Below are 16,122 nucleotides of genomic sequence, written 5' to 3' on the forward strand. Positions count from 1 at the left end.
AACAAAACAAAAATAATGAAATGTAGTAGAAATAACAAAGATGGACCACTGAATGTGAAAATAGGAGGAGAAAAGATTATGGAGGTAGAAGAATTTTGTTATTTGGGAAGTAGAATTACTAAAGATGGACGAAGCAGGAGCGATATAAAATGCCGAATAGCACAAGCGAAACGAGCCTTCAGTAAGAAATATAATTTGTTTACATCAAAAATTAATTTAAATGTCAGGAAAAGATTTTTGAAAGTATATGTTTGGAGTGTCGCTTTATATGGAAGTGAAACTTGGACGATCAGAGTATCTGAGAAGAAAAGATTAGAAGCTTTTGAAATGCGGTGCTATAGGAGAATGTTAAAAATCAGATGGGTGGATAAAGTGACAAATGAAGAGGTATTGCGGCAAATAGATGAAGAAAGAAGCATTTGGAAAAATATAGTTAAAAGAAAAGACAGACTTATAGGCCACATACTAAGGCATCCTGGAATAGTCGCTTTAATATTGGAAGGACAGGTAGAAGGAAAAAATTGTGTAGGCAGGCCATGTTTGGAATATGTAAAAATTGTTAGGGATGTAGGATAGAGGGTATACTGAAATGAAACGACTAGCACTAGATAGGGAATCTTGGAGAGCTGCATCAAACCAGTCAAATGACTGAAGACAAAAAAAAAAATGTAATAACTTTTGTTTATTCCACTAAAAGATTCCACTGTTGCAGTCTAGACCCCAGAAGTCAGGTTACTGCTATGATAAGTTTAAATTGCAAACTAAATCAGTAAGTTCATGGAAATTTCTCATCTGATACAGGAAGAAATTCTTCCACATCCTCTAAATTTTCTCTTCATTTTCAGACTGTTCTTCTAACAGTGTCAAATTATATGGTAGTACAGATACAGGTAACTCCTCTCCATGTGGTACTGGCTTTAGAGCTAAGGATACATCTGCATATTTTATGAACTTTTTAATTTTAGAATGAAAATCCAAATATATTTTTCATATAAAATAACAGTTAATGAAGTGGTCCTAAGGTTCACGCCAAACCATCGATATAACAGATGGCATGGCTCATTGTTTTCCCTTCAACCATTCAGTTATAGTTACTGAGCATGATTTGCAAATAATATGAGGCACCCAGATTTTATCTTGATCCCTGAGTGCACAATCAAAATAAAATTTATAAGTTGATTTTATCAATTCAGAAATAGTCTTTTCTTTGAGATTTAGGCAAAAAATTTACTACAGACATAACAAAAATTTTCTGGATGATTTGAACATCAAAAACTTTTAGAGAAGCCATGTTGTAGCAAATAAAAATGAGAAAAATCACTTTTGTATTATTAAGAATTAATGAAAATATAGCAAAACACTAATAACTCAAAAACAACATATAGTACAGACAAGTGAAGCTAGACTGCGTAAGACTTCAAGGTCTACTTGTACAGTAGGCAACAAAGACATCTATATGCCATCACACAGATATGTTTGGATGTGTTTATTTGTCATGATACAGTATATATATTTACTTTTTCTTTATTAAACATGTATGCATGTTGTTTAAAAGTAAAAACACAGAAACTATTCTTAATTGTAACCAATGGTTGATCGGAATAAGTTTATTATAAAAATTTAAACAGATTTACGATTTACATAAAACCTTTTTTATGTGATAAAACAATTTCAATAGCATATTTGAAATCAGCACCCAAATTACAGCGTGATAAGTTGTACAACATGTTAGATACAAATTTCATGTTGACTAGCATTATATAACACATACACATAACATTGCTTGGCAATCAAAATTATCCGAATATTAAATATCTAATATATAACTGATATTTAACACATTCCTGCACTATGAAAGAATCAATTATGATTTCCTACATGTCTAAGAAATAAATTTCTTTGCAATAAGTCCATCTGATTTTGCATCTTTTTAGAATATTGGCTGACCAACACAGAAGCCATTTCACAGGTAGATAATTTCAAGCTTGCTTAAGTTTTTTGTAGAATTCTGCACATTAAATATAAACAAAGTTAATTTTAAATAAAAATTAATATTTATTATAGAGTACCCTTTTTCATAAAGTTGAAAGGGGAAAGGTAGTGTGAATATGCAGAAGATATTAATTTTGAATGATATGTCTAGACCCTAATCTAAAATTGGTAATTTATAGTATCTCTCTTTGATTCTTTCATATATTTGTACAAAAACTATTAGAAACTATTTTTAATGGAATTTTAAAAAGAGTTTACAGTATTAATGAGGTGACTATTCTAGCCTTGTGACAAATCATCTAACTCACTTTGAGTTAGCAGGACTAAATATTTCTTCCAGGCAACTATTACTGTCAGTAACCGATCATCTGTTTCCTGTTTTTTTTGTAAGCCACCTAACAATGTTTTTATATATTTACCTAAAGATAATTTTTTATCCTTTTGTGCAGATTATGGTCTTTCATTCACAAATGTCAAATTTCAATAACATCAATTATTAGTTGAAATATGAAGCAAGGTAATGGTTACTCAAATTCTTTTAAAAGAGTGATCAATAAAGATTCAGTTAGAAATTTGAGGACCTTATTATCTTAGAAGAATATTGGGAAAATAATAAAATTTGCTTTAATGAAAAATTAACAATTTTCTTAATGTTTTTTTTCAAAAGGCCTTCATTCTAGCTTAACCTTTATTAAAAGAAGAAAGAGTCTAAAACATAAAAAGAAAAGTACATGGATTATTGAAGGAGTTATAAAATCTAGCTGAACACTAATAAGTTTGTGTGAAATGTTAATAATTGTAATTTTACTATACTATATTTTACTACATATGCACCTCAGTTTAAAAAAAAGTTAATCAAGAAAAAGGTGAATGTCAGCAAAGGGTTCTGTAAAAAATCATCTTATTCAACTGTATAAGATGAAGAGACAAAGCACATCTTCCTACATGAAGAGACAAAGCACATCTTCCTACATGAAGAGACAAAGCACATCTTCCTACATGAAGAGACAAAGCACATCTTCCTACATGAAGAGACAAAGCACTCTCTCAAATACTGCAGCCAAACAGAAATAACTAGCTATCAATTGCTTAGACTATCTCTTAATATTATTATAGAGAATGATAAGTTAATGAGATTTTAATAGTGTATACTTAGCAACTACTTTTACATTTTATTTTCTGATAATGGAATTCATTAGAAAACCACAATGCACAATTAAAAATTAAAAGTATTTCCTAAAACAGAGTCAAAAATAATTATATATTGGAATTGTTACAATAAATACTTACAAACAAATAAATATTCTTATTTTAAATAAGTTTTAAATCTTTCTAATAACTCCCAGAATAAAGCAGGAAAAATTTAATTTCTTTTTTGTCCCAAACTAAACAGATACTTTTCCTAAACTACACAAAAAAACTTCTGATGAATGATTTTAGGATTTTTAATTTATTTCCAGCTGTATAGTTTCAATTATATTATATTTCGCTGTAATAAAAGGTCGATACTAGCACAAGATAAGCAACAACAAAACTAAAATTTCTTGTTTCCAGTCACTAATAGATTGAATTTTTCATGTTCTAATTACTAATAAAAATGCAAAAGAAAAATTAAAGAAGAAGATTCCGATTACCTTTAATGGTAGCGAAAGAGATATACTACCAAAACTTTTAATCAGCTGACTTAACAATGATTTCTTAGAGCCAGGATGCAGTCCTTCACAACGATTTAAAAATGGAACCACACGATGTAACATATCTTCAATAAAACTTGCTTCATCAGACTATGAATAAAAAGAACACATTTTATAGAATACTTTAAACATAAATTTATACTAACAGAACCAACAGTTTTTAAAGGAAAATTTTTGTTTCCTTTGATACCATTACTGGAGTTTTTGTTCTAATCTAAGACTGTTTAACCTGAAATTTCCAAAAGGGCTACAAGACATCTGTTGCCATTTACCACTACATATGAGTGAGGCAACATATTCTCTTCATATGAAAAACAAATACAGGAATAGGTTCAACATGGAGCCAAATCTACGTTGAAATTATCCAGTTTTGATCCAGCCATATGGACGTTGACATCTGAAAAACAGCATCAGTCATCACATCAGGTGAGTTTTGAATTCATAATATTAGGCCTAACTGGTATGATCAAACTTTTCCGATTATCTCTATTAACTGTTAGGTTCCTAAATACACTGGCAAAGAAGTTGTTCATTCTATTACAAATTAAAACTCACAATGAGTCAAATTCAGGGTAGTAATTTTTTAATTGGACACTAATGCTCTATTACTAAACGTCATATACATAAAAAGTTGTAATGTTTCGTTGTTTTTTTTTTTTTTTTTTTTAATTTATACAACAATCCATTCACATATTTTGTGTTTATTTAAACTTATTTCTGGTTTTTGTAAAAAGGACAATATCAAATGTGAATTGAGATAACTTTCAATAAGTTATGTGGGTGACTTTCAACCACACAGTACCAAGATTGTTAAGGAAGTTCTCAGCTTGACAGAGAAGTGCCAAAAGTATAACCAAATGACTATGATGGATGGAATGCTGCAAAGTTTCAAATGCATGCGCTTGGTTGATAATTTATAGTGATCAAGTACACAAGTACTTTGTTTTAAAGGGTTTAACCCTGACTGACATACAAAAAGAGTTAATTTCACTTTAAAGGATTCTTCCTCTTTATTTTTGATGGGAGGAAAAGTGAGCTGCTGAATATAAATGTGGTCATACATACATTCAAGATGATGAGTGATCGGAACGGTCAAAAAACACTGAGACTGACAACATCGTCAGAAAACTTCACAGTGCTGAATTAAATGATCATCAACAGAAAGTTTCTGATATTGCCAATATTTGTACAGATCATGTCTAATACATTTTACACAATGTTTTGGGTATAAAAAAGCTTTCCTCTTAATGAGTGCCATGTTTATTCAGTCCACCAAAAATACATTTGAATAAACACTTCTCAAAGATATTTAGACCAACTTACATGTAATTGTGCTAAGTTTCATCAACATTTTACAACAATAGATGGAAACATGGATTCACCACCATATAATAGTGAACAAACAGTTGATGGGAGCAGGTGAGTGTGTCAAAAAAAGGAAAAACAGTTCCATTTGTAGGAAGACATGGCAATGGTTTTTTGAGATTCTTATGAAGCAGTACTCATATACTACCTTATAAAAGGCAGGACCACCACTGGAGTGAGTTACGAGCCACTGCTGGACCAACTGAAGTGTGCTATTCAGGCTAAATATCCACATCTGACCAAAAAGAAACTGCTCTTTCACCACAATAAAGCACTTGTATACACAACTCAGGTTGTGAAAAAAATTCCTTGAGCTATGCTTTGAACTGCTTCACTTGCACCGTATTTGCCACATTTGGCTCCCAGTGACTACTTCCTCTTCTCAAGCCTGAAGAAATAGCTCAATGGATGAAGATTCACTTCAAATGATGAGGTCAAAGCTGAGACAACTGCTTATTTTGCAAAGTTAACAAATTGTACTAAATCGATGGTATTAAAAAGTTGGAAAGTCATTGGACTAAATGTATCAAATTGTAAAGTTGAAAAAAGGAAATTTTTTAAAATTTCTGAAAAATCTTGTTTTTTCTTTGTCAGACTGAGAAATTTCCTAACATCTGTGTATTTTAAACCTAATATATATTAAACTTTATTTTTATGCTTTTCCAGTTACTACCAACAGTACTGCCTTTTATCAGAAATTACTTTTTAATCTGAGTTCTCTATAAATATCCAACATGGTTACGATAAATATCCACTATGGTACCAGATGTAGTATTCTAATTATTCTTAACAACTGAAATTCCATCATCACTAAAAAGATCTCATGATTCCTAAAGGAAACACCCACTTAATCATACATAAATAACATTTCACAAAGAGAGAAGAGAGAAGATAAAAACAAAATTTATCCAAAAAATAATCATTACAATAGAAAAAAACAAATACATACATCTGAAAGAAGAAGTAAGCATTTCTCTATAGGAGATTTCTTCTCTAAAATCTCTAAATCCATATCTTCCAAATTAAGTTCATAAACTAAAACATCAAGAGTAAGCAACTGATGGTAAAGTTCATCTAAACCCTGTAAACAGAACATTTTATCAATATATCAACTGATAAGATTTTAAATATTGAACTACATGGAAAGATCACTCTAACCCATTCGTTTGTTCTCTCCTTCTAGCAGGATATAGTTTTTAATAATGCAGGTATACATTACATATACACTATAGAGGTAAAATGCTACCAGTCAATGAATTTAATAGTTTTCAAACATTACCAAAGTTAAACAACACTGGATGCAGATGCCCTTAGGTAGAGTCAAAACTATAACACCAAGCTTTGTCATTGGCATTAAAGCTGACAAACGAATACAACAGTTAAAATGCACTGTCAAAAACTGGAGTGAATTTATTTTTTCGATTTGTTTTAACATTAATGTGAGTATAGTTTGAAAACTCAAACTCACATTTGAATTGTATCAATTTATACTTAGATAAATTACCTGATTAGCAAAGCTGGATATACTTAACAGCAAAGCTGGATATAATAGTTCTGACTCAACCTAACGGCACCTGCATCCAGTATTGTCTAACTTTGGTGAACTTTGAGAACAGTATGAGGAGAAATATCCTTAAGATGATTAACTTAATTCACCATGTTATAGGTAAAACTAAAATCCGAGATAAACTTTATTTTGTACACCTGAGTTATACCACTTGCCCATAAGATTTGTCTTGGATTCATCCATCAGGGCAATCAGGATGAGGAATTTCTAGGTAGTAAAAACATAATTGGAACAGATAAACCAGCATATTGGCTGTAATCACCGATCTATGACTGTCATCCATTCAACTCTTCACCCAACAGACCTTTGAAAAAACAGATATCTGCAAAACCTTTACCAGCTTAATGATGTTATGATACCAATACAAGTAAAGATGCTAGAAAATACTGTTAATAAATAATTTAGCAGCATGCAAGAGATATCAAGCAGTTACTTCTTTGAGCAACAGGAAGACCCATTTTCTGAATGATAAATATATAGAACTTTCCATGGAAATAATTTTTACAACTAAATAACACACTTTGAAAAAATATTTTCATTGTAATAATTATGATTCATAACTAAAGTAAAGCATTCCATAATCTTGATTAGAATACTATGAGGGTTATTTTTTTCAAGGTCCGATTGGTCGCAAAATAAAAACCCGTGCAAAAATCGGATGAACCTTTGCGCATATGTGTTGTGCAGCGTCTAGTATGACCTTCCATCATGCCACGTCACTTCGTTAAGTTCTGAACATGCAGCTAGCACGTAAACATGTCTACAACAATAACATCTCCTGCCAAGTGTGAAGTGCATGCGGTAATTCGATTTCTTCAGGCTGAGGGGTGTAATGCAGCTGAAATTCATTGATGATTAAGTAATGTGTACAGTGAAACTTAAATGAGTGACAGCAAAGTGCGACAATGGTGCAGGAACTTTAAAGCAGAACGTACAGATGTTCATGATGCAGGCGGTCAGGGAAGGAAGCGAGTGTCAACCGATGATCTCGTTGAGCGAGTGGATGAGGCAATTCGAGAAAATTGTCGGTTCACAATTTCTGTATTAAGCGATTCGTTTCCTGAAATTTCAAGGTCAGCTCTCTACACCAATGTAAGAGGGAGACTTCAGTACCGCAAACTGTGTGCGAGATGAGTTCCCAAGATGCTGTTCGACCATCACAAAACAATGAGAATGGACACCTCCCTAACATTTCTTCAGCGCTACCACAATGAAGGAGAAGATTTTTTGAACAAAATTGTCACAGGGGATGAGACATGGGTCAATTTCGAAAATGAAGAAACAAAAGAACAATCCAAACAGTGGATACATTCTCATTCTCCCAGTAAACCAAAGAAGTTCAAGCGAACCTTCTCCAACAGAAAGTGTATGGCTACTGTGTTCTGGGACCGGAATGGAGTTCTCTTGGTGGAATTCATGGAACGTGGCACGACCATCACTGCAGCCTCATACTGTGTGACTCTTCAACGTCTACAAAGGGCAATTCAGAATTAGCGGAGAGGAATGTTGTCATCAGGCATTGTCTTTCTCCATGACAATGCTCGGCCGCAAACTGCAGCTGTAAAAAAGAAGCTCCTGCACCATTTTCATTGGGAAGTGTTTGATCACCCACCATACAGCCCAGACTTAGCGCCATCCGATTTTCACCTCTTTGCTCACATGAAACGCTGGCTAGGAGAACAACATTTTGGCACAGACATCAAGCTGCAGACCAGCGTAGAAACATGGCTGAAAACACAGGTGGCTTCGTTCTATGACGAGGGTATTGGAAAGTTGGTACCACGCTACGACAAATGTCTAAATCGGAGTGGCGACTATGTAGAGAAATAGCGTAACTATGTAAGTACTTGTTACAAATAAAATTTTTTACTTTCACTGTGGTTTTAATTTCGTGACCGATCGGACCTTGAAAAAAAAAACTCTTGTTTTTTATGTTAATACAAAATTTAAGTTTATTTTTTTAAGTAGGCTCTCTGTAAAATATGTTCTGTTACTACATCTAACTAAACAGAAATGTTCGGAGCGTTTTAATAAGTCAATGATTTATACATTAGCGCATTAAACATATTACTAACACTACATATAAACTAACAGAAAAGGCATTTTTCTTTAAAATGTATAAATTGCAGGAACCGCATCATTTAAACAATTATACGAGGTCTTTTCAGAAAATAACTAAACATTTTTAATTATGCACCAACAGAGATATTTAGTGACGTACACGACTGGCAGCATTGTGTTCCGCATAACCACCTCTTGGAACCACCATGCAACCACATGTTCTTGGATTGTTGACATCTTATTAGTTTTCATGTTATTGTTATTTGAAAGCAATAGTGTTAGCAATGATTTTCATAATGTGCAATTTTTAGAGCAATGATACAACACAAACTTTTGTGTGAAACTGGGGAAAATTTTTAAAGAAACATTTCAATTTTGAAACAAGCTTACGGAGATGATGCTCTGGAAATGTTTCGAATGTTTTTAACCAAAAGTGGTCATCAATTGATGGAAGATAACCCTAGACCAGGAAGGCCTTTGACTTCGACTGATGACACCAATGTTCAGAAAATCAATGATTTGTGCATGCAAATTGCCGATTGACTGTCAGAGAACTTGCAGAAGAGGTTAGCATCTTGACTGGATCATGCCATGATATTTTGACTAAAAGATTGAGCAAGCATCGAGTTGCAGCAAAGCATGTTCATTGTTTGATGACTGAACAGTAGAAAGAACATCAAGTAGATGTTTGTTGGCAACTTTTTAAATAAGCCGATGAAAATGAAACTTCATGCAAAGGATCATAACGAGAAACAAAACCTGGGTTTATGGCTATAGTATTGAGACAAAAGTTTAATCATCACAATCTATTGGCAAAGAATCTCCACAACCCAAGAAAGCACGTCAGTCTTGATCCAATGTCAAGTGATGTTCTTTATTTTTTCAATTTTAATGGAATTATGTATTTTGAATTCTTTCCTCAAGGTGAAACAGTGAACTGCACGTACTATCAAGGCATTTTAAAACTGTTACATGTAAAAATCCACAAAAAATCACCAAAAGAATTGTTGTGGTTCCTTCACCACAACAATGCGCCCGCATACTCAGCTTTGTCAATTCATCAGTTTAGTGCCAAAAATCAGATGACTGTCCTCCATCAGCTTCCCTAATAGCCAGACCTGGCTTCTTGCAATTTTTTCTTATTTCCAAAATTAAAATCGGTGATGAAAAAATGCCGTTTTGAGACTACTGATGACGTTAAAGGAAATTCGTCATGGACCTTAAAGACTATTTCAAATGAAGCTATCCAGGATTGCTTTATCAAGTGGAAACACCAGTGAGGAGTGTACGAGTAGAGGAGGGGAGTACTTTGAATGGGACAAGGACCAATAATCTGTAAAATTAATAATAAAGATTAAGCAAATAAAGTTCAGTTATTTTCTGAACAGATGTCGTATATTAAAAAATTATAATACTATATAACTATAAAAAACAATTTATATTCATAAATTTATTTTTTGAACTGTATCCTATTGTGGTATTAAAAAATTAGTAATGTTTTATTTTATCTAAATAAAGGTATACCACACAAACTTGTGCACACACACAAGCATATACCTGCAAGAGCATGCCTTGTATGCAAACATATGAGTATAAAAAAAAATTACAATATTTACCTTAATATTTCTTTCTCGAGCAAGCTTCATCAGATCTAAAGGTGGATCAACAAGGTGACTACATTGTTCCAGTTGATATATTCTGAATTTATACCATTCTGTTAGCAGAGATGGACTCAAATTTTCACAAGAATCTGAAATAGAGCTTTTCATCAAGCTGTTTTCATCTTCATCTTCCAAATTATATCTATATCATGAAAGAAATAAAATTATATCTTAAATTAATAGAAGAATAATCACTTCATTAACAATCTGTAGCAACTACTATACTTTAATCCCATAATCCTGCAAACAGAATATCTTACAGCTAAACTACTGGAAAAGATTATAAAATCTATAGACTCACAAATATATTGTATTTAGTTTAATATTTCCCCAAAATACTCAAAGTCAAAGTTGAACCTATTAAGAACTTATTAACTTGTATTAATCTAAAGAAAAATAGTAAACAAGGTAACATCTAAAACTGAAATTTATGAAGCTATCGCAAAGCAATGTTGAAGTACAGTAACATAAGTTCTAAGATGATGTTTATTGTTTACACTTTGAGAATTTACTTTCTTCCAATATTAAAGAAATATTGCACAAAATTACTCTGAAAGCCACTGATCTGTTAAAAGATTACATAAAATAATGTTATGTAATAAAATCAGAGAAAAAAGTATAAATATAGAAAAAAGTAAACACACAGACAATGTTGCTGCTGTTGAACTTGATATAATATACTTATAATATACTTGATATAATATCATAGCCAGCAGTCATGATAATTACAAATAGCCAGACTATTATCATCCTGATGACACATGTAAAACAAAATGAGAAATGCCAATCCCAGAGAAATATCATATCTTCTTGTTCAGTCAATGTTTTTTTTTATTTTTAGAATTTATTAAATAATTAAAATATATAGATGTTCCCATTATGTACTACATGTATATGCACTATATAAAAATAAGTCTTCCAAAGTTAAAAATTTATTTCACGAGTTAGATTGTCCACTAAGTATGAATTACTCTTCCTGAAGCTGTAATAACTAGATGTATGTGCAATATGTGTATGTGTAATAGTAACTACACATCAATACAAAATAGGTTTATTTAAAAATACACAAACAGGATTTTAAAATTAACCACCCTTTAATACTAAAAAAATTTCACATCTTTTGATGTTATCGGGTGATCTTTACAACATTACAGCAACATATTAATAGAAAGAATAAACAGACAATTTATTACCAAAGAGAAGGAGGAAGAAAACTACATGATTTCTAGTGGAAAGATTATCTAAATCTGCTTATAAAGGGAACAGTAATTAAAATATTTTTCAAATCATCATGAACACAATGTCATATGCAGATTGTAAATATAAAAGATTGATGTAAGTCAATTGAAAGTAAGGTCCATTTTGAATTTGCCATCAATATACAAAATGTAAATAGATAGCATTTACATAGCTCAATTATTTCAATCAACAGTAAATAGTTAACAATAATAGTTTAGTCACTTTATTGTTTATGTTCATCCATTAATAATGAATGTTGCAATTCATAATTTCACCAAGTGTGAAGTATGAGAAGTAATCTGATTTTTGATGGCAAAAACAATTTTGTGACTGAAATCCATAAGCAAATTGTGACATTTATTGTGCCGAATATTATGAGTGATACTGAAATCAGACAGTGATGTTCATTTCAAGAAGAGCAAACAAACGTTCACGATAAAGAAGATAGTGGCTGGTCATCAGTGATAACTGAAAAAGTTAATGAAAAAAATTCGAGAAAACTAGTGCTTCACCATATCACAATCATTTCTTAATGTTTCTTGATGTTTGATTTATGAAGTTTTGACTGAAAAATTGGACTATAAAAAACTGTGTGCTGGATGGGTGCCAAAGATGTTAACAAACACACACAAGGGAAAATGTTTTGCTGCAGCGCATCAATTTTTGAGGCGGTATGAAAGTAAAGGTGATAAATTGTTTGATCATATTGTACTGGAGATGAAACCTGGTATTCAAACATGGAAACAAAGTGGCAGTAAATGCGACACTGGCATTCATCATCATTTCCTAGACCAATGAAGTTCAAACGAGAATGTTCAGTAAAAAAGCTTATGACTACTGTTTCTTTTGGGATGAAAAGAGTGTCTTGCTTGTCAAATTTAGTGATTGCAAAACTACTGTGAATGTTGATATAAATTGCAAAGTATTAAAAAATGTTATAAGAGCTATAAAAAACAAATGACATAGGATGCTATCCTGCAAGATATTGTTTCTGGATGACAATGCTCAACCACACATGGTAAATCAGACAGTGAGGGATTGGAAATATTCTGTTATAAAATCTTCAATCATCCATTTACGCTAAAGCCCTGGCTTAGCTCCCAGCGATTATTTATTTTTCTTCATTTATAAACAATGGCTTCAATCATAAAGGTTTGATGAATTACAAATTGAAAAATGGCATTACCATGGGGTTTAAATCACCGATGATAGAATGTTTTAAAGATGGAATGAAGAAACTAGTGAAACATTATGAAAAATGTGTCAAATTAGAGACAGCTACATAATAAAATTTGTTCATGTTTTTCAGTTTTATTTTTATTTCAAAATGGACTTAACTATAAAAATTTGCCTTGTATAATGCTATAAGTAAACAAACAAAATATGTACTGAAAAATGATTAAATACACTGCTTTTCCTTCCCATCAGAACAAAGCACTGAAATTCACCTTCACATAAACAAAGCACTGAAATACTTAATAAACATTGTAAACTGCAAAAGTAGGTGGATGAAAAACTAATTAGCTAATAAAGAATGAAAGGGCCAGAAAAAAATTACTGCTTTTTTTGCAACCCAATTAAAATAATGTTTTCACATCACAGTCCCAGTTTTTAATTTATACATTAAAAAAATCCTATTCCACTTTCTAGAGCAATTGTGGAACATTTCCACTTCATCTTTTAAGAGCCAAACCAACTTTACAGAAGTATGTCTGAATAGCTGATGGTGGTGCGTTCTAAAAAATGATAAGTTGCAAGGTAGTTGCAAATCAAGACAACAGAAAAGTGAGTCTATGGTTCTTAATATTTTCCAGAGTAATCAAAACCCTTACTAGGTTACAGAAATTACTCATTTCCTTTTAGCAACTAGAGGCTAATACTCAACTACTGCTCATGATTAATGCATTTTGTAATGTAGAGAATAACAAGTCTGACTGGGAATTGAACCCAGGACCTTCCAGATGAAAGGCAAAGATGCTAACCCTTCACCATACAGGTTAGTGAACTACACTTCTTTTTTATTCATCTTTGTTTATGACATCCACCATATGTTACCTCAACATCTCAGTCCTGACACGCCAAAAGTAAGGCTTGTGAAGGGTACTTTATCGTTTCCAATTCACTAACAATAAAGAAGTAAAATGCTTATACAAAATCACAAAAAAAATTTATGCATAAATTTATTACACATACTTTAGCTGATTAAGTCATAAACACAAAAGAACTGCAGAGCATGGAAATTAATAGGTAAGTTTAAAAATCAGGAAAATAGTATCTAGAATCTTCCAAAATATAGTAAAAGTTTGAAGAAATCATAGATGTAGAAGCACATACATAAATAACAACAATAGCAAATTAATGCATGCAGTAGAAAAGATCTTTTCTAGAAATAAGAATAAACATAACATAACAGACAATAGAACATAAATTTCTAACAAAATTAATTACAAATGCAGGATTCACATGAAAAAATCCAAAAGGAAAACAAATTAGAAAAAGGATACAACGAGACTAGTAAAAAATACAAAAAAAAGTTAAGCATCTAATATGAGACGAAACTCAGATCATGAACCTGCGTAACTCAATTCTATGACCGTGGAAGATTAATTCAAGATTCATGACAATGATAGTAATAAAAGTATTATATTAATTTTAAATCACAATTTGTTACAGGTAAAACAAATTACATAAAACATACTTAAATTTTTCAGATTCACACCAATCTTCTTCCCGTATTTTACTAGCTTTCCACTTAAATACATCTCCTTCACAGCTGCATTCAGGTAGCAAATAACTGAAATTAAATACACAGCAATGTAAAAATTACTACCCTGTAAGACATATTCTTAAAACCATATTTTTCTTATTTTTGGCTATAGAATCATCTCCCAAGAGATTGTCACGCAATTTGGAGCCATTCTATATGTATAAGTATAGTAATGCCATGCAATTTGGAATCACTTTATATATTATATATATAAATTCACAAAGAAAGTAACAAACTTTCAGGATGTTCTATTAGTAAAAATAAAGAAGAAAGTTATAAACACAGGTTCGAAAATGCTTTGTTAGCAAGTATCAGCTAGCAAATGATTTCTGTGCCTTTAGTAAAATTAAGTCGGACTACAATTCTTAGGATCCAAATTACAATGTAAATTGAACGGTTTTGTATGAAATCTGATCAGAATTGAAAAAAAAAATAGGCTCCAGAACACCACTTTCAGTCATTTTCAAGAAATCTGATGTAAAAGATAAAAACTGGGTTCAAAATTCACTATTTTTTTTATTTTTGGTGTAAAATAACATTGCTAAATGGGCAATAAACAAATAAAAGTTTTAAAAAACTTAAAAAGAATTTGATTCTCAATAAAATGGTATGAATACCAAGTGCTTTTACAAAGGTATTAGCTTATTTATTTAAGTTATTGTGGCTTGAAAATGAGAGAAAATAAAGAAGAAATCTGATACATTTTGACATTTTTATCACAAAAAATGGAAAAATGCTCCTCAGGCAGCTAAAAAGATTTGTAATGTTTATAGACATGTTTGTATGACACAAAGCTGGTTCAAATAGATTCAATTTGGAAACTTTGATATGAATGATGCACCTCGTTCTGGTTGGCAATGACTAAAAGCTGATGAAATCATGGAAAAAATTGAGCACATTAGCAATTGCAATATCAGTAAGAAACAAAACACTGACAACAAAACAGTTTTAAACTATTTGAAGAAGGTTGGTAACAAAAAAAAACTCATGATTGGATACCATATAACTTAACAATGAAAATATTGAAAGGATCAAACTTCCATTTGCAAATCGTTATGAAAACAGAATGAAATTGAACCATTTTTTAAATGCTTCCATTACAAGCAATGAAAAATGTATCAACTATGACAATGAACAAAAAATATCATGTTCGAAGCCAGGAGAGGGTCTGTAAATGGTGGCATACCCAGGATTTATTCAAAGAAAAGTAATGCTCCGTGTGTGTATGGTGGGACTGGAAAGGATCCAACGATCTAATGCCGCCTGGTCAAATGATTGATTCCAACCTCTATTATCACAAATTTGGAAAGATTTCACCAAGCAACTGAGATAAAGCAACCAGATTTGATAGGAAAGGCGTCTTCTTCCATCATGACAATGCCAGAACCTACATTAACTTTGGTGACCATCAAAAATTGAAAGAGTTTGACCAGAAACTTTTTATGCATATACCGTGCTGTCCTGATCTTCCATTGCTGGACTACCATTTGTTTTAGTTTCTACAGAACTCTCTTAATAATATAAAGTTGGTTTCAAAAGAGGCTTGTGAAAATCACTTATCACAATTTTTTGACCAGCATATACATTAGTTCTACAGTGATGGAATTACGATTTAACTTCAAAAATAGTAAAAAAATGATCAATCAAAATGGCACATATTTAATTTAATAAACTTCATTTGAAATATAGAAAAACATTGTTTTACTTTTTCATTAAAAAACAATGAAAATTTGTCTCCAACCCTTTATATCTACAAGGTTATAACATTTTAGAGAA

At 31.5% G+C, this 16,122-nt stretch overlaps 1 protein-coding gene across 2 annotated transcripts in view; it reads right to left on the minus strand.

Moving 5' to 3' along the window:
- Positions 1 to 16,122, minus strand: part of LOC142321416 (NBAS subunit of NRZ tethering complex-like) — a 147,783-nt gene that overhangs the window by 64,588 nt on the left and 67,073 nt on the right. For both annotated transcript variants that reach the window (XM_075359486.1, XM_075359484.1), the window contains exons 16-19: positions 14,278 to 14,373; positions 10,296 to 10,482; positions 6,001 to 6,132; positions 3,627 to 3,776 (exon numbers count right to left, since the gene is read on the minus strand). In XM_075359486.1, coding sequence (XP_075215601.1) covers positions 3,627 to 3,776; positions 6,001 to 6,132; positions 10,296 to 10,482; positions 14,278 to 14,373 — 565 coding nt within the window. The remainder of the gene's footprint in view (positions 1 to 3,626; positions 3,777 to 6,000; positions 6,133 to 10,295; positions 10,483 to 14,277; positions 14,374 to 16,122) is intronic.

This window comes from Lycorma delicatula, chromosome 3 (genome assembly GCF_047948215.1).
Source record: "Lycorma delicatula isolate Av1 chromosome 3, ASM4794821v1, whole genome shotgun sequence".
NCBI lineage: Eukaryota > Metazoa > Arthropoda > Insecta > Hemiptera > Fulgoridae > Lycorma > Lycorma delicatula.